This window comes from Pseudopipra pipra, chromosome 2, assembly GCF_036250125.1.
Source record: "Pseudopipra pipra isolate bDixPip1 chromosome 2, bDixPip1.hap1, whole genome shotgun sequence".
Lineage (NCBI taxonomy): Eukaryota > Metazoa > Chordata > Aves > Passeriformes > Pipridae > Pseudopipra > Pseudopipra pipra.
The window spans coordinates 61,322,532-61,344,697 of NC_087550.1; the positions used below are offsets into that span (position 1 = coordinate 61,322,532).

The 22,166-nt window shown below is 42.1% G+C and overlaps 1 protein-coding gene across 1 annotated transcript in view; it reads right to left on the reverse strand.

Moving 5' to 3' along the window:
• Positions 1-3,563: 3,563 nt before the first annotated feature.
• The window catches only part of SIAH3 (siah E3 ubiquitin protein ligase family member 3), a 45,641-nt gene continuing 27,038 nt past the window's right edge, over positions 3,564-22,166 (reverse strand). The window contains exon 2 of the mRNA XM_064645704.1: positions 3,564-4,369. Within this exon, the coding sequence (XP_064501774.1) occupies positions 3,776-4,369 (594 nt within the window). The 3' untranslated portion in view covers positions 3,564-3,775. The remainder of the gene's footprint in view (positions 4,370-22,166) is intronic.

The window sequence follows — 22,166 nt, forward strand, 5'->3', positions numbered from 1 at the left end:
GATGACACATGGCAATCTTTGTTTTCTGCCCTTCACTCTGATGGCATAAGCGTGCAGAGTTAATTGCATTAAAAAAACAAAAGAGATTAAAAACCTATGCTTGTGTCTGAACAGTTCAGAATCTGGAGCTCTTCCATGTGAGAAGGTGTTTCTGATCCAATTGGAGAAGAAGTACATCTGAGTCTATTCTGACAGATTCTTCTCCGATTAATGTTTTTCAGGTCTGTGTTGGGCTAGAAAAACAGATAAATCACCTATACTACAGTACTGCCAATTGCTGATGCACAAAAAAGAGAGTCATGCAGCAGTATCCAGCAAGTTATTGTAAATGACTCATTTTGTTATAGCCCTTTTATTGTCCAGGATTTACCATCTCTCCTTTCTTCAGTAGTTTACTGGCCTGTATTCATAAAGGATGGTATGAAGGAGAAGATGTGATATCAAGTCCGGTGAGGACTACTGCCCTACTTCTGAACAAGCCCTACAGCTGCCACTGGCACTGCAAGATCCTTTGTCATCTTCAAGATGATGAGACTGAGGATGCTTCAGCTGATTTATAAGGAGTCATGGATATATGATGTGAGCTTAATTCATAATAGGATTGAGCTGAAAGCACTAATGGTGTTTTACTGCAGATCTGACATTAACATTCACACAGTGTCTGATGGATAGTGCAGAAGAACCAAAGTAGGTTTTGTAGTGGATCTGGTAGCAATCCATCCTGCTCAGCCTGATGAAATTGTTGTTGCAATTTACTAAACCAAGCAAAAGAAAATCCACTCATGGACAGAGATGTGGAAAAAGCTTAAAAAACCCAATGAACTAAACCAAACCCAAAACCAATATCTTGTCTATGTAAAAAAAAAAAAAAAAAAAAAAAAAAAGGAACACCACTGTCAGATCAGGTAGGTAGGAAAATAGAATTTTGCAACAGCTGCATAGTGATTTTGCAACCTCATTTTCTCCTGCACCAAATGAAGGGTACTTCCTTACTTCAAACACATGTAAGGTTGTGTTCTTCACAGGAAGGAAGGAATTAATTAAGTGTGATTTGTTTTAATACATTATAAAGATGCAAAATACTAGAGTACAAAATGAATTCTAGAAGCCCTGATTACAGCCAAATTTAGGAATCAAGCTACTTTTCAACCATAAGCAGAGAGCTGTAAAAAGTACTGTATTATGGACATTGAAAGAGTGTGTGCAAATTGAACTTCACTGTTAATCCTATTTCCAGCATTTTGGATTTATGTCCTACCATGCAGAATATTTGCTTCACCTTTGCTTTATAACAGTATAAGGTTACTCATAGGCTTTGAATTACGATAGAATTAGAATGCCTTCTGTGGTAGAAAGCCCTTAAATATATCCTTAAACATTTGAGCTTCATGTTGAGATGCTTACAAAGGCTGGTTTTAGCACCCATCTCTCATTTCTGCCTGAAATGTGTCCTCCTTTTGTTTCCTGGGAATCTCACTGGACAGATTTTCATCAGTACTCCAATGTAGTGTAGTACTCTAGTGTAGTACTCCAATCTAGATTTCTGAAATCCCTGCCAGAGCTGGGTCTTTGCAGATGTGGAGAAAGCCAAGACAAGCATGGAGATTACTGTGTTGGGTTCACAAAGTAGATATTTCAAATACAAAAGGTGCCAACTACTAGTAAATAGAAGAAGTAAATAGTCTGGAAAAAGTAAATAACCAAGAAATATACCTCTCCCTAGAACTTCTTGTGATCAGGCAACAAAAGCATCATTACATTTGGTCTCTACCCCAGTGTACAAAGACCTCAGAAAGTTTAAGCTAGAGGAACTGTTTTTCTTGGGGTCTTATTGCTTTTGCTTTGTTTTATTTTTACTGGAGGAGCTGGAGAAGCCAGTTTCAGTCCACAAAAGCACCAATGATTTATTTATTGCTATCAGTTAAGGCAAGGGCAGAATTTGCTGCTTCTGAATATTTAATATCGCAGGGAAAAAGCAAGCTGCTCTGAAGGCTGTGTGTTCCAGTGAAGCACTGCAAATCAGTATGTCCCTCCCTGGCCTTCTGAATTCAGAGGTGGGAGAAACATGTAGCTGTGCTCCAGTGTATTCTTACAGGGACTGAGACTTCTGTGGACCTCAGCTTGCATGGTCATGAGCAGCCTGTTGAAGAGACCCTAGCTCCTCTCTGACCTGCTATGAAAGTCCAGGTAAGGAGGTGACATACATCTATGTCTCAGAAGACATTGCCTGCATGGTATTCATCTCAGGAAAACTTCAATTCATTTCACGTCATGCATAATTTATAATAATTCTCAGGAGAGCAACAGATGGGAGAGATCAACATCAATAGTCTTGTCTACCTGAAGTTAACTACAGTGAGATGTGTTTTGAAGAACTGAAGGACTATTCTCAGCTTGCTTCCCCCCTTCCTTGGCTTTCCAAGGAACTCAAGCTATGAGCCTCAGTCTCTCTAGCTACTAACTGACCCAACTGACCAGATGTTTCTTGACAAAGCATTCAGGAGCAGCCAGACCACAGTCACACACAGGCAGAAGGGAAAACAGGAAAAGGCAGTTTCCCATGCTTCTCATGTGTCACAATCCCTGTGGAGGCCCCTCCTTCAACATGTCACCTACTGCAGTGGGATTTCTCTATTGTTGTTAGTTATGGAGGAAACAGGGCTGACTGCAGATGGAACCGAGTTGCCAGATCCTGCCTCCGACTCTCCCCAAGGAGCCATCCAAGGAAGATGCTCTTAGAGAAGCTCGTGTCTTTTTATGATCATTGCTGTTTGTAAAACACCCTCACCAGAAGAAGGGGACCATCATTCTTTCCCTGCCCCCAAAATGTATGGAAGGAAGAAAAGAGTGGTTTTTTTTTTTTAAAGGAATGTATTTTAAATCTCACGTCTATATTGTTTTAAATCAATATTTAGCAGCACAAACTGTGGGTTTAAGGGGCACAGAATTCCATAGCAAGATCAGTGCTGAGCTTAGGACCATCCTTATATTTTATTTTCTGAAAAGTGTTTTTTGGATGCTTAAGGAAATAGCAGCTAAGATGAATGCCCCAATGACTGGTTATGGTTATATCACACCTGCAGCCAGACTATCTAGCAACCTCTCATTGCCCTGTATGATACAAGAGTAATATTTAACCATGCTCACTGTGACCACCTACTACCTGTCCTAAATTGAATGCAGGATGAGGGTTTCCAGGCCCCTGCTCAGCAGAGGTGGTGACTTCTTCTTCTGAAGCTTTCAGTGTTTGAATGAGGAAGTTGTTCCCTCAGAAGCTGAAGGGAGCTGTGAAACTGCAGGCTCCCGCAGGGCTTGGTTGTAACCACAGTATAAGAGTTAAATCACTGTTGCTAATATGGAAACCTGGGTGCTCTTGTCCCTTAGTGGAATACTTGACCTTTCATCAGGCACAGGGGCCTCCAGTCAATTAGGCAGGCAATGAAGGAAACATATTTGCATAGCATTCTCAGAGCAAAGGTTTCTGTGAGTCACCCTGGGTGCATTTTCATTAACATGTGTTGTTTTCAGTGCTGCTGGAGGGCTACAATAAATTGATTAGCCTCTTTAAAATTTATCATAAAATTGTATTAACAAAATGGTAAATACATTACACAGAGACTGTAACCACGGGATGTTTACATAATGCCCACTGTGGACAAGTACTAAATACCATAAAAGACCTGAGACCCCCCCGAAAAGTCTGCAAGTTCTGGCTCTCACAAGGCAGCTAGAGCACCACTGTTGTTGCTGTTTCTCCTCCTGCTCCTCTTCCCCCTCACATTTCAGCTTCGGAGTTGTGAACTTTGCTGGTCGTTATTGCAATTCCTATTGCTAGGCTTCCATTGTCAGAAAAGAGTTGAGCCAGGGAAGTGTTCAGCACAAGGCAATCCCCGTCGGAAATGACAGAGTCCACACACTCCAGTACCGACCTGGGGGTCGCCTCCCACTTAAGGCGCCTCTGGTTCCTGTTGAGCTCCAGCCGGTAGGTGAAGTTGTCAGCTTGGGTCGGTGTGCCAATCAGCATCATCGTGGCGAAGAACTGCGGGTGGCCTTCATACTTCTCCTGCTTCCTGAGTACCAGCAAAAACTGGTGGCCAAGGCAAGAGTGCATGATGATCCAGTCTGTGGGTGCGGGCAGGTGCATGTCCGTGGCCAGGAAGACAATCTCTGCACCCTGAAGGATGTTGATGTGATGGGTCTGCCTCAGGTGGGACACCACCACCTCCAAGTGCCCTTCCCATGGGCAGGAAAAGAGCGGGCACATGCAGGGAACCAGCTGGGGGTCATGCACTGCTTCGTGATGATGGCAGGGAGGAAGGATGCCTCGCTCCGTGGACGTCTGCGCAGCTGCACAGAGGGTCGGTGCATACTACAAGAAGAGAGAAATTACATGTGATAGCAGGTGGACCAAGAATCAGTGTAGATATGCAAGGTGCAGACCCTGCAGATATCAGTCACCCAACACTCCACCTAAAACAGCACTAGTGGGATTGCAGGGAACTCAGCACTCTGGATATCAGAGGCAATTCTGACCTGGATCTGCACAACAAAAAGTGCCTCGTTCTCCAGAAGAGAGAAACTGTTTGAGTCATGGTAAATCACTTAAAATGAAAATGATGTATGTGTTTAAAGAGCAATTTCATTAGTTTAGGGGGAAAAATCTGATTAAAAGAAAAAAAAACAACAAAGCAAGAACAGCATGGGGCATTTTATATAGTTAAGGCTTTTGCTGCTCCGAACAAGGAAATGAAATATGTATGGCATTATTACTCTTTAATGAAACATACATGCAAATACAGGCATTTTTCCTGAAACAATAAGCTTTATAACATCTATAATTTGTGAAATAAAAGTCAAGTTTTTATTGTATACGACACCTTCATTATTTTTTTTTTGGTCGATATATTTGTGCCTAATAGATGCACTTACCTCCATAAATCTTAAATTGCTCTCAAAGGTGAATGGATGGCAAATTTAGGGCATTTTTGCAATAAAGTAAATTTGGATTAAGGTAGGGCTGCTCACTAAAAAGGCAGTAGCTCTTGCAGAAGGTTTCCACATGAGGACTAGAAAGCAAATTGCTCTGCCTCTGTCAAGTGGATGCTGTTGAAGAGAAATAAGTCTTATTCAACCAAAAGTGTATTCACAAGTAATGCTATTCAGGAAGAGTAATGGCTTTCCACAGTAACTCTGTGCATAGACAAACCCTAAAGCACAGGCATGCTGGTCATGATTCATTCTACCCAATTTTAAACATTTACTTCAGCATTTACTTCAGCCAACCAAGCCACCTTGGACTGCCTCTGCAGTCTGTAGGGTGCGGCAGCCCTTACAGCGGAGGATGCAGACCTCAGGTGGAGTAATTCACATTCTAAAGGTGACATCAGCTGATGCCAGACAGACTGAAATCCAGTCTGTGTAGTTGTACCTAATTTTTGGCTGTTTAATAAGTTTTTGTCTTTGAACCCCTCTTCTAAGAGCGTGTCTCATATATCCATTAATGTCTCTTATAAGAGTACATACATATGTATGTACATTTCGCTTAAACATATGTTTTTGGAAGATTTATGTAATTCCCTGAATACTGCCCCACATCCACTCATTTTAATATATGTACCCAAAATTTCAGGAACTACATCATAGTTCTAACATCTAACAGTTGTTCTCTTCCATACCACATCCAAGACATAGCAGATTTGGGATTTATTCGGTTATTTTTTGGGCAGAGACTTGTTTTAATCAGGGGCAAGCATAATCCCATAAAATGGGTGCTAAATTTGTTGCAAATGGTGTATTTCTCATCTCTTTATGGTGCCTTTCATTACAGCCTTGCTGTAAGCAGTTTTGCTTTCCAGGATGTTTTGGAAGGCAATTTCTTGGGTGAATTGTCCTAACTCTCAGATGACCAAGGCTTCCTTGCCAACCAGGATGACAAGTCCTGGATCTCCGTTCTCACTTTGTCAGTAGCTGCCCAGGAATGTGATGGGCAGAGCAAGGTTGTGATTGCTGCTGCTGTGAAATTCATGTTTCCTCCCAAGGCACTGGATGTCAAAGGGAGCTGTTTCTTCTTCCTCTGGCATTTGATGTGAAGAATAATTGACTAGTTAAGCCCTATTACTGAAACTTCCTTTTTCTTTGGAGAATTATTACTTCAATAGTACAGTTCTACTTTTCCCTTCCTCATTTTTTATTTGTTTTGCTGTGTAAAATTCAAGAATATAAACTTTCCAGGAACATAATGAATTGAGGACAGATAAATGACTATCATTGTCTGGGAAATAAAACAGGTCATTATAAACTAATCAAGGTTTGTGGCATTAGCTGCCTGCTTATCGCAGTGGGATTACTGGTTCACACTTAATTCTGCATTAATTTTTGCATCCCATTAGGATGAAAGTTATGGTTAATTTAAACTCTTTTTGGTGAAGGAGGGTATTGCAATGGAAGATCATAAAAGCCTTTAAAAAAAAAAATCCCTGAAATGCTAATTGCCTCATAAAATGAATTCTAATCTCCCAATCTAATACAGTGGGTGTGAGCAATTACTTTCTCTCACCAAACTGTTAATGCAACATTAGTGATTATACTAATTAAAACTAATGAACTCGTACTCACATGCTGATAAACCTCTCAACCACTCAACAAGTTCCAGCCTTCTATCAGTTTTATTTAACTCCCCTTTTGGAAGATGAATCTTAAATTAACCTCTTGAATAACATTCAAAATTAGGTTTTGAAATGTGAAGCTTTATAGACTGTGTATAATTCTTCTCCAAAGATTACCAGAGTCAGAGAAACCACTTCCACTGAGGATGTAATTGAATTTAGAAATGCATTCTCCTAATTTGATAAGCATGGAGACCAACGGTAGCTCATCCATCTAAACTGCATCCGAGGTAAGAAAATAGAAATACCTTCAAAAAATCTCTTTATGATGAACACATTTCTATGGCTTAGGAATAGGAATATAAATTACAATGAGCAATTTATTCAATGTATCTTTCTTCTTTCCTTAATCTGTGATTTTGTGTGTATGTGCACAAATAATTGTGAATTCTCTTTCACATCTCATATTTCTGAAACATTCTCAAAACGTTTCCATGAACCACTTCAGCAAAGGATTTCTGGTCTGACTTTGTTCATTTCAGGTTTACTGAAAATTCTGAAATCCAAGACAAACCACATGATCTATCTTTATTCTCTGACTAGGTGAGAACCATCTTCAAAATCTGATTTCTGAATTATTCAACATTCCTGTTTCTAAACTCTAAATTTGTAGTATTTTTAAATAAACATTTAATAATCCTCTGTCACTGTAAAAAAACAGTCTCAGAGGAAACTATTACTTTACTCTGACTTTTGAGGTATGAATGTAACTATTGGGGTGTCTGTGCCCTTGTTGGTGATTCATATGACTGTGAATTGAAACACTAAAATTGAAATGCAAAATGGGCATAAAACGGTCACCTTGAGTGTATTTAAATGCTTGAATAAATATTTATGAACATTTTTTCTCATGTTTAATCTCCTCCGGTATTTACTTTCCATCATTTATTGCCCGATTACCTAATAAAATTAGGTTTATTATATTGTTGTGTCAGTCCAATATTATTCTTAATTATCTTTTAGCCTGTTGGCCAATTTTAGTCAAACTGAATTGTGGGATAGAAATCTCAAATGCTTTAATTTTCAATCATTTTTATGAGAAGAGGCATCAGGGTAGAGATGTATGACCCTTGCACGTCTCCAGGGAGGAACAGTTTGCCACGTGTGCAGTATTACATTGGCAGACAAGAGAGAACCTAAACAATGGCAGTTTGATCCCAAATGTATTATAGACACCAGCAAACCCACATGAGACAGTGTCTTTGTGAACAGGAGAAAAGGCTTCAGCCAGAGTGCTCCTCATTAGACGCAACATAATCCCGCCATGAGGCACCAAACTGCATGAAACCAGGCTCTGCTGCTCACAGAAAAATTTCTTTTTAATGATGTAGCTTATTATGGTGTCATTCTTTTTAAGAACAAGTAATTCGGCAAAGAGCAATTTATAAACACATGGTGCTTTTCTCATGGAAAAAAAAATACAAACCATGATTATACTTGGACCTGGGACACAGGCTTTCTGCTAAAAATGCAACAAACCACATTAGATGTGATTCACTTGTTTTACCTTTGATGTCTGAGGAGTGGGTGGCTAACTGAAGAATATCAGTTCCTTTTACAGCAGAGCCCATAGAGAATGCAATTCACTTGATCCCAAGAGGTGCCAAAGGAACATCCCCCTGGACACCGCTCTCTACATGCAGCAGGACGAAACACATCCTCAGTGCGGTTTTACCAGTTTCTAGACAAAGAGCAGAAGGGTAACCCTATTTTAGCCAGGGAAGAGCTGTACCACCATGGGCTTCTCCTACTGCATTGGAGACAATACACCCCGTGGAAAGAGAAGCGGATGCCTATTCACATAAGGGTGTAAATCCTTGGTTCCTTACCACTGGTACACTACTCAAGTCACCTCCAGTGACTTGGTAGAAGTCTCCTGACATTCAGGGGAAGTATGAAGAGTAGATCCAAGAGTTAGAGATCTCCAAGATCTCCAAGAGGTAAAAAAGCCACAAGTACATTTCTGACTCTGCAGCTGCAAATGTGAGGCACCCAGCTGGGAGAAAGGTCTTTGGTATTGCTCCTCATGCTCTGAGAGACCTTTTGTATTCGAACTAACAAAGTTTTCAGGTCAACTGTAGTACAAATAGTGGAAACAGAGGCAGCAACCCCCACTGCACGTCTGCTGGCTGAGCTCATGGCCCTGTGGGATGCAGACACTGGCTACACCACCATCCCTCTAGCCCTGCTTCCCTACTCCACATCGGCACAGTTTCATTAGGGACAGCAAGTGTGGCTGCTTCCCTGAGCAGCTAAATGCCTTGCCATTAAAGTTCTGACTTGAAAATGGTGAATTTACTCAAGATAAACTCCGCAGGGTGAGGAAGGGTTGAAACCAGTCCTCCCATCCCACAGTAGGGGGCCCAGACACTGATGACCTGCAGTATATGGAGAGTGAGTAGCACCACCACATTGCAAAAGAATAAGCAGGCTCCGGTCTTCAGAGAGAAGGTTAAGTGTCACCTTTCCACACTTTCCAGCATTCGCCAGTGTTATATTGGGAGTCTGGATGCCTCATTCATACTTTTACTTACTGTAATGCACATAATGTGCAAAAATCAGCCTGTGAACAGTACCGGTGTGTGCTGAGAATATCCTAAGGAGGGAGGACAAGGACTACTTCACTGCCCAGTGAATAAGGGTTTCTGACAGCAGAACAGGTGCTGCAAATAATCATCCTTTTCCAGACACTTCATGCCCGTGCAACTGTATTTTCTCCAGTGATCACACACACTTTGCAAACACTCATTAATTCACCCATGTGCTGGGCTATTTGCTTAGGGAAGTCAGTGGTGTAGTCTGAAGGCCATCATTGTAGGGCTATTGAGGAGGGTCACATAGAAAACAGCAAAGAGGAAAATAAAGCCACTGGACATGCCAGCCAGCCCAAAACAGAAGACAGTGCTCCCACTCTACCCCAGTCCCACCGCAACCTAATCCTCCTCCCAAGAAGGAACTGCTCCTTCCATGTGTCCAAACTCTTTCCTCTTCATCCTCAGCTTTCTTGGCTGGATTACAGGAGAGTTGGTAGGAGCTGTATATGTTCATGGCAGCTGTGACCCTTGGCAGGAGCCAGGGGTTGAGAGGGGCTGTGCTAACACCCCTTTTTACAAACCCACCAACTGTGCTGAGGCTGCCTCCTCCTATGGTCAACTCCACTATGAGATATAGTTTCTTATTGTGTACAACTTCATAAAACTTACATTGTTTGATTCAGGCTGACTTTAAAATACATATTAAATCACATATACACTTGCATTAACACACATACACATATTTATATATAGACTCATAACACATATCCATTTCAAAAGTTTCTGAGAATAATGCAGTGGGAGAAAACACACTTTTGTCCAGGTTAGACTATTCTGACACCTTTTTTGTTTAAAAAATAGTGGGATCTGAGGGGATGCAAGCCTATGCATCTTGATGATGAGCTTCTCTTATAAATTTTATTTTATTATTTCTCCTTGTGAAAACAGTCCCAAATTTTAGAACGCATATTTTTTATTAAACCTTCTTCTGAGAGGGGTGCTTTTTGCTGTGTAATTTTTTCTTCTATGAGGCTCATTGCTGTGTCTGTCTCTGTGCATAACAGCCACTTGTCAGCTGATACCCTTGATGTTGAATTGAAGAACAACAGCAGTATTTTTTTCTCACTGTTGGGTCAAGGAATTTAGGCATGGAGGGATTAAAGATCCAAGTGTTGTGACCGTATTTTTTTTGTCCAGTTTATATCAACCAGCCCCTGATTTTTCATAGTATAATTGCCTCTGAGAGCACTTGATATTTTCTAAATCCAGCCTCCATTAACCTCAGATGCAGCTACAAGTGATTAAACTATCTGCAGATCAGGTCCAAGACTTTGGCAATGTGGATTTCCTCACAGCTACAGGAACTCCTTAATAACATGTCATTATTTACCTCATCTCCTCCACTACCCTGTGTGTGACAAGAAACAACAAGAGATGCAGTCACCCTATAGGTAGGTAAGCAGCCTACCTACCTACTGATTTCTACCTAGTAGAAATGAGCCTTGAGAACTCAGTGGATTTTTTACTGTGTCCTAAAGATTTCCACAGACAAGGAGAGACCCAGGCCTGCAGCTGTGAGATGCTTTGAATGAGCAACTTTCAGGGTTTTCAGCATCTTTAAGCAACCATGGTAACTTTCAGGGTTTCGGTTGAAACAAATTGGTAATTTCTTTGCCGGAGAAATGTACCATTTATTCAGTTTTCTTACTGTCTTCCTCCTCTTTCTGGGCTTCTCAGGGTCTGACTGCTTCTTCTCATCTGTATGGAAACTGCCTCCAATAATTTTCTAATTCTCAGCTTCTTTCTGCCTCATAAAAGCCTTGCCACCCACTAACATCCACCTCCACGTTACTTACACCCACTGCCTAGGGACAGATGCTCAAAAGAACTATAAAGGTGACATGAAGAAAGTAGTGAGTCTTTTAATCCTGGTCTCCATTTAATTTATCTCCTGCTCTTTTTTAATATGCTAATAAGATTTTTTAAATCTCTCAGATGAAAGAAAAGAGAAGAAAAAAACCCAGCCCCCTGAACCTATTTTGTCAAAAGCTATACTTTCATATCTGAAATTAAGAAATCCAAGCCAGGGCTTATGTTGGGGATTTATTTAAAATTTTAATTACACAAAATCTTGTTCATTATGAATGCATCAGTTGAATTTCTTAAGTACTGAATATTAGTTGCAGCTTTGGCTGTGGGAGGATTTGTTTTTCCCACTATCAAAAGACAGTGAGAGGACAACTTCAAGCTTATTTTGCTAATCTCACTTTGCAACATAATCAGGTGTGATTTGGTGAATCAGCATAGGGGATGTGTTAATGGCTGTCCTCATGCTAATTACACACCTCTGAGCATGCATAAATAACTACAACTTTAGTACACGTCCACACTGTAGCACACACTTCGCTCTATCAGACAACCCTGAATTTTAGATGAAGCCACATATAGAAGTCTTTTGGGGAAAAAAAAGTGTTTTCGTGGTAGATATAGCAAGACTATGATACAGCATTTTAAATGTATCCCAGATAGAAAGAAAGACATTATTCCCATATTAAATTCCCTTGGTTTTTTTTCAAAAATAAGTTTTTTCAGCATAAACTGCCATGCAGTCTTGAAGTACAAGCAAAAGAATTCAAGAAACTTGAGATTCTGCAATATATTGAAAACAATGTAATGACAATGAAATATAAACAGGATTCACACTAAAGCATTTCAATTCCATAGATGCTTTCTGAGAGACACTTGTGTAGACATGGACGAGGTGGAGCAAAGTCATGCTCTTCAGCTCCTCTGCTTTGAAACAAAGTTTGATGAACCCTTCCCAGCCCAGATGGGAGGAGACTGAAACTTCTTGTGTTTAAACTGAATGGAGACACACCACCTTGCTGTCTCTCAGCCAAAGCTGCAACTGGGTCAGGGACATTCAGGCAAATGGTCCTGGTTTAGCTGCTGCATTTGATGGATCTCACTTGACATCACTTTCTGTGCTCTCTTTGAGGAATAAAATACACTGAGTAGATATAAGCTAACCACGTGCATGGGCAATTTCTGTGGAGCATCTGGCAGTTATTTGCTAGACAAAATAAATGAAAAGCATGGAGATGAAATGGGTGAAATGGAAACATCTGCACCTGTGGAGATCTGGCAGGTTGGCAAGCTGATACACATCACCTACTCTGGGATGATTGCCCTATGCCTGCTCTAAGGGCTTAACTAAGGATGAAGCTGTAACAACAGGAAAAAAAAAGGCATCCTGGCTTTGGGTAAAGACAGTATGAGACCATGACTGGGAACAAATAGGACCAGATATATTCATAGCGCTCAGAGAGCATCCTTGCTCAGTGCAAGGTGCTGCACCCATGCTCACTACCCTCTCCTACATTTCCTTTCTGCTACTTGAAATCCCCTGATGGAAAAGTGGCTTTCTAGGCATTTTGAAGAGCTTTTCATATGAAGTGGAACAATAGAGGACAATAAACTACTCCTGTTCCTCAAGAAGAAGCCTACTAAAGTGCTCTTGCCAGTACAATTTAAGCCCTTTGCAGAGGCACCCAAAAGAGGAGCTGAACTGAAGCTGTTGAGGTGGAGCAGGAGCTGATGCATACCATGGAGGGAGTGGGGACAGACTCTGTCATGAGGAGATTCCCTGAAGGGTAAATGGTTACTGGGGATGAATCTAGATCCTGGATCCTGAGCTACAGCTACTGTCAGCAATAGAGGTGGAAAGCGTGGACAGCTACAGGTCAGAAACAGTTTTCCTCCTCTGTTGGTAGTTTGGAGATAATTTCCAAGTTTCCAATTTGATCATTTCCATCTCTGGATCATATCTGGGAGTACCTGAGCACCCTCCTGGCAGACTTCCCAGGCTTGCTGAAAGGCTGAAACCATTAAAGATTTGCAAAAAGCCAGGCTAGAGGGTGAGACATGCCCTTGGGACCTCATTTGCACCTTGTATCCTCTCTGCTGCATTTTAGGACTGGATGCAATGCAGTGATAATAAGCCATAGTGCAGTATATTTGATACTGCATTGCAACTGCTGATGCACCGGGGCATGGAGATGTTTACCCTCTTCTCTTTGGACTAGAAGAAGATTTTATACCTTGTTTTAAGAAAGGGTGATGCCTCTAAACGCCATCCCCTTTGGCCACACAAGGCAAGTATCGAAGCCAAGGCACACGCTATCAGCTCTTTCTCCAGAAGGGCAGGGTGCAACCATTGTTTATCACCAGACCGCTCATGAGGCACTGCTGACTGTGGCTCTGGGTGATGTAGTGAACAGCCTGCATATGTAAAAAGAGATAATAAAAAATGCAGAATTATCTGAAGATTCACTTCATCCTTTATCCACTTTGTATTTTGGATAAAGCCTGTTAATAAAGTGGAAAACCATTATAGGCTTTAATTAAAAGCAAAATGATAAAGTAGTTCCAAGCTGCATCTGCTCTGTCTGATAGGGAAGGCAGAGTTCATAAGAGCCCTGTATCTGGCCTGTTGATTTTTTGGTTTACATTCACACTGAGAAAGAAATTAATATGGAAAAGAGTTTAAAAAAAAAAAAGGAAGAAGAAATGATTGCCCACTGTGCTGATAAACTTACCAGTTCAGACTGCCTCTAAATAACTCATCATCTGATATTCATTTACAAGTTACTACAGTAACAGCGTGTCTCCAAGAAAGCAGATTTGCTTAAGTCATCTGAGATAATTAGACCAAATCCACCCTGAGACAATTGAAATTCTTCCCTTCCACCAGACAACCTCCAGCTATCACAATTATATGACACATAAATCCATTAACTGCTCTTTCAGAAACGCACCCTGTGAGTGCCAAAGGATGGCACAAAGGAAGGAGGTAAGGGATGAGGTAGTGATTGTTAAGCAAGCCCACAGACTCTCTTGGTAGGACCAATGTCTCCAATCCCATGTACATACCCCTTCTGGCCAAGGATCTGCTCTGTGGTCTATGTCACATTGGTCTTGCAACCGTCACAAGGTAATGTGCCACCAAACCTGCACCAGGCAGGTCACAGCTGAGTGCAGATGCTGTGCTGGGGCCATGTAAGTGGGGTGACAAGGGAGCACAGGGCTCACAATGGTGCCAACCCTGTCTCCCTGTCCTGTCTCATAGCTTGTGCCTGTGCCTATGTCTCTGTAACAGTCACTGAGCAGTGAGAGACTCCTTGCAATGAGGAATGAGAGTCTGAGCAATGAGCCATAAGAGACTCCTCGTTTTTGGTTAAGATCTTCTCCTAAGAGCTGTGTCTCAGGACATACAAGAGTGTCTGAATATCATGCCTGTCTCCCTCTTGCTGAGGCATTGCTAGTACCAGCAAGTGATGAGCATCTCAAACCCATCCACAGTGGCCTGGTATGTGGAGTCATGCTCAGGTTTCAGGAACACTAGGAAGAGAAGAAAGGAAAACAGATTGTTCTGGGCTCAGGGTTAACTCTCCATTCCCCTACACATCTCTGCCCCTTCTCCACTAGTGACATTCAGTTTGCCCTTGCTCTGGGTACCTGCAATGTGAGTGTGGCATTGAATGAAGAAGTCTACCTGTTACAAGACAACCTAAAATTCATGATTATTCTACTATCAGTTGAAAGTGTGTCTTGAGTTTGTGCAGTTAGGCTTAAGAAAGGGGAAAACCCCACAAAACACAACCCAGAAAACCTGTGTGAGCCATTAGCTTTGGGCATGAAAAACAAACTTCAAGTCTGGGTAAATTTATTTAGTTTGTGTAATGTATGCAGATGTTTCAATGATATATTCTTTGCAGTAAGGAAAGGGAAATTTCTCTGGGAACATTTGGCTTATGTCACAAATACTTCTTTTAATTTTGTGCAAATCATAGGCTTCTTTCTTCTTTTTCCCCCCCTTCAAATTTTTGAAGATAGTTCTTCTAGAAGTTTTATTCACATGGGGAGGATGTAGGTGTAAAGAAAGAACAGAAAAGACAATGTTCCAGCCCTATTAATAGAGTGAAAATTTAAAGGATTTTGTTGAAGGAAAAAAGCCCCAAAAATCCACAACAGTGTTCTAGGTTAAAATTCCTGCTTACAGAAAGCTACTGTCTATCCTATCCAGGAGGGATTGAATCAGTCTCCCTGCTGTGCCTCCTGCAGCACTGCCCTTTTGAGGGGGGAATCCCTGGCATCCTCTAGCCTGCTGGCACCTCCCCTCTGACTCGTGTGCCACCCTCAAGAGAATCACAGAAGGTTTGAGGTTAGAAGGGACCTTTGAAGATCATCAAGTCCAACTGCTCTGTCATGGGCAGGGACATCTATCACAAAACCAGGTTGCTCAAAGCCCCATCCAAACTAGCCTTGAACACTTCCAGGGATGGAGCATCCACAACTTCTCTGGGCAACCTGTTCCTCTCTCACTATCCTCATAGTAAAGAGTTTCTTCATTATGTCTAATCTAAACATACCCTCTTTCAGTTTAAAACTGTTACTCTTTGTCCAGTTACTACAGACCCTGTCTTTTTTATCAGCCCCTTTATGAATTGAAAAGTTGCAATGAGATCTTCCTGGAAACTTCTCTTCTCCCACTCCAACTCTCTCAGCCTGTTTTCATAGGAGAAACGCTCCAGCCCTCTGATCACCTTCATGGCCCTCCTTTGAATCTGCTCTAAGAGGTTCACATCATTCTTATGTTGGGGACCCCCAGAGCTGGATGCACTATTCCAGATAGGGTCTCACAAGAGGGAAGTAGACAGGCAGAATCATCTCTTCTGATCTGCTGGTCACATTTATTCTTATACAGACCAGGATATGGTTGTCTTTCTGGGCTGCAAGCACCTATTGCCAAGTCATATCTGATTTTATATGGACGTGTACCCCCAAGTACAAGTCTTCACAGGACTGCTCCAGATCCATTCACCACTCAGCCTGTATTGATACCAGAGATTGACCTGACCCAGGTGCAGGGCCTTGCACTTGGCCTTGTTGAACTTCATGAGATTCATGAGGCCCTACTCCTCAAGCCTGCCAAGGTCTCTTTGGATGGCATCTCTTCCCTCGAGTGAATCAGCTGCACCCTCAGCTTGATGTCATCTGCGAACTTGCTGAGGGTGCACTCAATCCCACTGTCTATGTCTTCCATGAAGATTTTAAATAGTATTGGTCCCATTATGGACCCCTGTGGTACACACCGCTCATTACTGGTTTCTACTTGGATACCGAGCCATTGACTATAATTCTTTGGATGCCACCATCCATCCAGTCAATTCCTTATCCATCTAACAGTCCATCCATCAAACCCATCTCTCTCTAGTTTAGAGGTAAAAATATTGTGGGGGATTGTATCAAAGGCCTTACAGAAGTTGATGACATCTGTAGCTCTTCTCTTGTCCAGTGATGCAGTCACTACATTGCAGAAGGCTACTAAAATAATCAGTCATGATTTGTCCTTGGTGAAACCATGTAGGCTGTCCCTAATCACATCCCCATCTTCCTCATGTTTTGACATCTTCCAGGAGGATCTGCTCCATGATATTACCAGACACTGAGGGGAGGCTGACTGATTGGATTTTACCAGGGGATGATGATGTTGTTCATGGGTAAAACATGAACAATCAGAGGTGAGAGACCCATCACGCAGTAGAGCTGCAGTCTCTAGAGTCTAGTTGTTTTTAAAGTTGGAAATCCATTGGCATAGACTGTGCAGCTCTGGCTGCAGCACCATAGGCTCTTTCTGTCAGCTCTGGTCTCCCTGGTTCTCTGTTTTAAAATTTCGTATTTCAGTGCAAGTGTAGCACTGGGGAAAGGGGGAAGAGGAGCCACATATCTTATTCAAAGCCATTCTCACACTTTAGTGTCCCTCCTCACAACCTCACTTGTCTTGTGGGAAGGTTTTATGTTTTAACTTCAGTCAGGTCCTCCCCATGCAGGCAGCTTAACACATGTTCCTATAAACTTATCTGGCTGTACAATACTGCATAACTTGCACATCATAAAAGTGAATAATTTTACAACTATTCTGATACACTTATGGGTTTTGAGGATTTGAGAGTGAAGTAGATTTTCTAAATTTATTTTCAGCTTTCTATAGAGAGCTTTTTATAGATCTTTCTGTGTGATGTTATTGAACAAGATGACAGACCATTCATTTTATCACATCAAAGGTGTTCCCAGGACAAACTCTTTTCCTTCTTCCCAAAGGGCTGCAAGGAGGAAGCGTGGCATCTGAGGGGTGAGAGACTGAGGGAAGATCTTCTTCCTGTCTCTCACACTGCAGTGCTGCCTACCTGCCCCCTGGGCACGGTGCACCATGTTAGAGAGGGAAACAGCCTCATTGCCCTCTAAGGGTGCCCTCAGTCCATAGAGATTCCTGCTGCAGTACTTGCTCCATGTTGGGCTATGATTCTGGGGTGAAGAGCATGGGTTTGCTACAAGGAACTGTCCACCCCTGTGACAACCTGAGTCAGTCAGGGTGGGCATTACACCACCTTCTGGTTTCATAAAGGGCTAGGAGAGCTCAGGGAAGCCCTTTGGGATCAGGCTTAAAAACAGGAATGTCTATGTAATGTTTTATGCAGCCTGCCATGCCAAAGGCACGAATCACGTGTGAAGTTACTGCAAGAGAGACACACGTTCTCCCAAGGGGAACAACTCAAGTGTTTCTTCAACTTCACCAGCAGCTACTTGCTCAGTGAAGGCTGTTAGACACCTTCATGCCCCTGTCAACATAGCTTCCATCTGTCTTTAAAAGCCTTCATTTCCTTCTTTTCCACCCTATAAGCATGCAGTGATGGCTTACTCCGTAATTTCCAAATCCACAGCGAGTCCATGGTAATTCAGGATAACATCTTTTAGATAGGGGGGCTTGCAAAGACTTTGAGGATAAAGATAACATTACTCGGCAGAATAAATACCTGTGACAAACAACTGGATAAATTTTGGGTGGTATTTGTCTTGTCTAAATGTATTTATCTAAAAGATAGACATGTTCAAATCTGACCTACTCATGAAGCCTAATCTTCTTAATAATGGAGATAAGATGTACCTCCACAAAGTTATTCATCATCCTTGTGTTGAATATGTTCATCTTCAGGGAGAGATGAAATTACTGAGAGCACCTGCAGGAGATGTTCACTTCTCTTCCTTGTCTAGAAGTGGAGTTGGGGTCACTGGCCCAGCACTGGACATCAGACTTAAGAAGTTTCCCCATGTTCACTATATCAGGAGAATCACAACTCTGAGTAGCAAGGGTGTCAGGACACAGCCACTGTGACTGTTCAATGGATGATTATGAGCTGCCTATTTGCCTAATGCAGAAAATCCCTGGAGCTGTCACGTTTTCTTCTCAGCTAAGGGACAGTCATCCTAATTTTCAGTCCTCTAGATTTAACAATGAAATAAAACTAATTTACAGCTCTTTCTATTAGGAGGACAAATTTTCATCTCTGTCCTTTGGGTGAGAGGCCCTATAACAAATGAATGATTACTTATCCATGATACCTATTAGAGATTGCAGTTGGGTCATCTCATTTGTTCTTTGAACACGAGGAATTAAGAGCCCTAGCAGGGCTGCCACAAAAACTGAATTGATAATGAGATGAACACTGCTTTTACCAGAGGTTCTTTCTAGAATTAAATATGGGAAAAGCTCAGTGATGACAGGACCTTAAGCTGTGGACCTGAATCACAGAGCCTAGTAGGACTTTCCACTTGCACAGGCTTCCTCCCATTGCTACTTGGAAGTGCAATCTAGCTGCCACACGGTGGAATTCACAAAGACAAAGGAGCAGTTAGCCATGTACTTGCTTGGCCCTTTTCCCTCCATCATTGTCTGCAGTTTACTGGGGACAGTTTACTCCGAACAGCAGCCACCCTGATAGATTCCTGTGTACTTAGTCTGATGCTGATTGAAGACCAGTCCCTGCTGCCAGGTAACAAAGCTGATCTCCTTCAAAAGCATCCTCAGTGCAGGGAAACAAATAGCTTTGAAGTTTTAGGAGTAATGTTGAAGAATGGCACGGATAACCTGACTTTGAGCTGTGTGAAGGCAAAATTATACCCTAGTAGTTCTGTAGAGTCTCAAGCTCAAGACACACATATTTGGCTTCTGCTCAGATCCTTCTGCCCCTAGACTGTGGAGCCATCACACCTGTGCACCTCAGCACCACAGTGCCTGTCCACTCTGGATCAACCTTCCCTGACCCAGCAACATTGCTCTCCTCCCTGCAACCTGCCCTGACTCACCCGGCTTTCCCCATTGTGCAACACAGTGCCCTGGCATTGTCTCATATATTGAAGGAAAAAAATTGTAATAATTGACTGCCATTTATTAAACTACAAGCTAGCCATTAGTTAACTTGTTGTTCTTGTTTGTCCCAGTCATAAGATGGAAAACTGACCTGTTTTCTTTCACTCATAGAAGTCTGTCCACACTCTGTTACAGAGTGTATCCACAGAGAAAGTACCCAGAGCAGTATTCTACTCTTACCATGTGCACTAAGGATCTTTCCTTTCTAAACTGGGGTTGCAGCTTGGCACTGGATGGAAGGAAATCTGAAATTATAACTCTTTTTTCTACAGCAGAGCAGGAGAGCTGACTGCCCTGTTTTTGTGGGCTCAAGGAAGCACAAACAGGAGGCTCTGCAAGGTTATGGTGGGAAGCTATATGGCAAGACCTGGTTCAGATTTAGACCAGAAGATAAATGATCAGTGAAAGACCTCACTGTTTTCCTCCATCCACAGCCACTCAGGTCAGTCCACTCCAGCACAGAACAGAAATGTATGAACATAGTTCCTCCACCACTACAAACCAGAGAAACCCAGTACTGAGCAGCATGGAATGAAGATCATTAACTTCATCCTGCTTAGCCTCATCCCTGCTTGGGGTCTTGTCACACAGGTGAGAGCAGCTAACTTCAGGGCAGGTAGTGGAGAACCTTTTTCCACAGAAAGTGCTGATGCAGTTATAATGGGAAACCTCCCACCCCCTCTCTGTTGCTGCAGTCCCAACTTAAGGATCACAAATGCTCTTTCCCTAGAGATGCTTTGTGTCTCTGGTGGACTTGAGGAAGTGACATCAGCATTGCAAAGGCAGACCTGCAAGTCACATCTCTACTTTGTTTTCCACATGAGCTTTCTCCCCATTTCTTCCTGTTGCCTGTTTTACATGAAGATCTGCTTTAGCTTTGGGGCTTGCTCCAGCACAATTTGCTAAAATTATATCAAGTATTGATTGGTCACAGATATATTACAGGGCAATGCTACTGAGCATACATTAAGTAAATGGAGGAACAGGCCCATGCTGCTTTTCTTCTTTTATCGGAATGGTAGTCAGCGGCAGCAGAGTTGTACAAGATCTGAAACTGGCCAGAGATTGTCCAAATTATTAGACTACGGAGAAGACTAGGTGTTGTGTTAAATGCCCTGGGCCTGGTACTGCCCTTGGGTACAGAGTAGTTACATAAAAGGTCTTGTGAAATGAGAATGGTTTAAGGAAAAGAAACCTTGCAATTCAAGACCCTCAGCACTGTGGTGATATGCCATACTGATCTGTGTTTCATTTGCACTTATTATTGCTCAATATTCAATTTCATTTTTACTTAGAAAGGTGCCCTAGTGACAGTGACGGCTGGCTACTATATGTCAAGTCATGCAACTCGGACAATGAAGAAAGGACAATAAGAGAAGAGCAAAGAGGAGATACAGTTGCAACTCCAGGTGGTGAACATTAAGGTGACACTGGTAGAAGATGAGAGGAAAGTGAAAGTTTCAGGATGAGAAACTGAGGTTAAAAAGAGTTTTAAGAAGAAATTTTTAATTAAAATATGGAGAACGGTAAACTACAACTCTTTCTTAGCAGTCAGATGTGAAAATGGGTATCATTGACAGCAGTATCAACCTAAAGTGACTTGCAAATGTCCTTTCGCTGGAGTTTCCTGCTACTAACCTTACAAAAGTGACTGCAGTTAAAGAAATGCAGGCTGGAAATTTAGAAAAGACTGTATTAAATAATATCAGGATTGAGTTAAACCATCTGAAGGTGTAGAGTGGCAGGGTTACAGATAAGCTTACTTCCCAGTTTGGTCTGACATTGTCCTGATTCTGGTATTGCTTGGCTATTTTTCTCCACTGCCTATAAGAGGAGTTGAGAGTGACTAAGCTGAGCTCAGATGCAGATATGTGGTTTTTGGAGATGAATCCTACCTTACTCCTGCCTCTGAGCTTCCTGGTCACCTTCAAGCCCTTTGAGTCTGTCTCTTCCTTATCCATCAGTCTGGCTCCACACTGGCTTGTCCCCATGTTGCCTCAAGTTTAGAGCATGGTGCTAATAGTGCCAAGGTCATAGGTTCAATCCCCGGTGAGGCCATTCACTTATGAGTTGGACTCAGTGATCCTTGTGGGTCCTTTCCAACTCAGAATACTCTGTGTAATGGGGTTCTATTGTTGTCTTTATGTCCTTTTCTAGATCAGTGTTTTTACGAATTTAGGCTCTCCTGATAACATCACTGCTCTTCCTTGAACTCTGCCCTAACTGAGCCATGACACATCAACATCCCACTCTAAACTTAGGCTGCTTTCAGGATCTCAGCTAGCCAGCTGGAATAACTCTGTGCCCTCTCTTTGCCATGTGAAGATGTACATTGACACTAACCATCCAGGTGATAAATTCTGTTCCACCTGGTCCCTCATGTGAAAAAGCAAGCATCTATGTTTTCACCATGGCTTGTAGCCTTTAAAGGGTGATGGTATGCAGGTCTTATGTACAAAGCCTAAACTGCCAAATAAAGGAGTTCAAGGGACAAATCTTTATCCCAAGTTCAGGTGACACAACCTGGCTTACAGACATACCTTCACTGTGGAGAGACAGGGTAATCTTGAAGCTATGCCATTTAAAAAGTTCTGCAGGTGATCAAGGTCCGGATCTCAACCAGACCTCATTCCTAACTTATAAACCTAGTCTACCCTTATATAGGTGAATAAAACAGGTCAGGAGTCATTCCTTGGC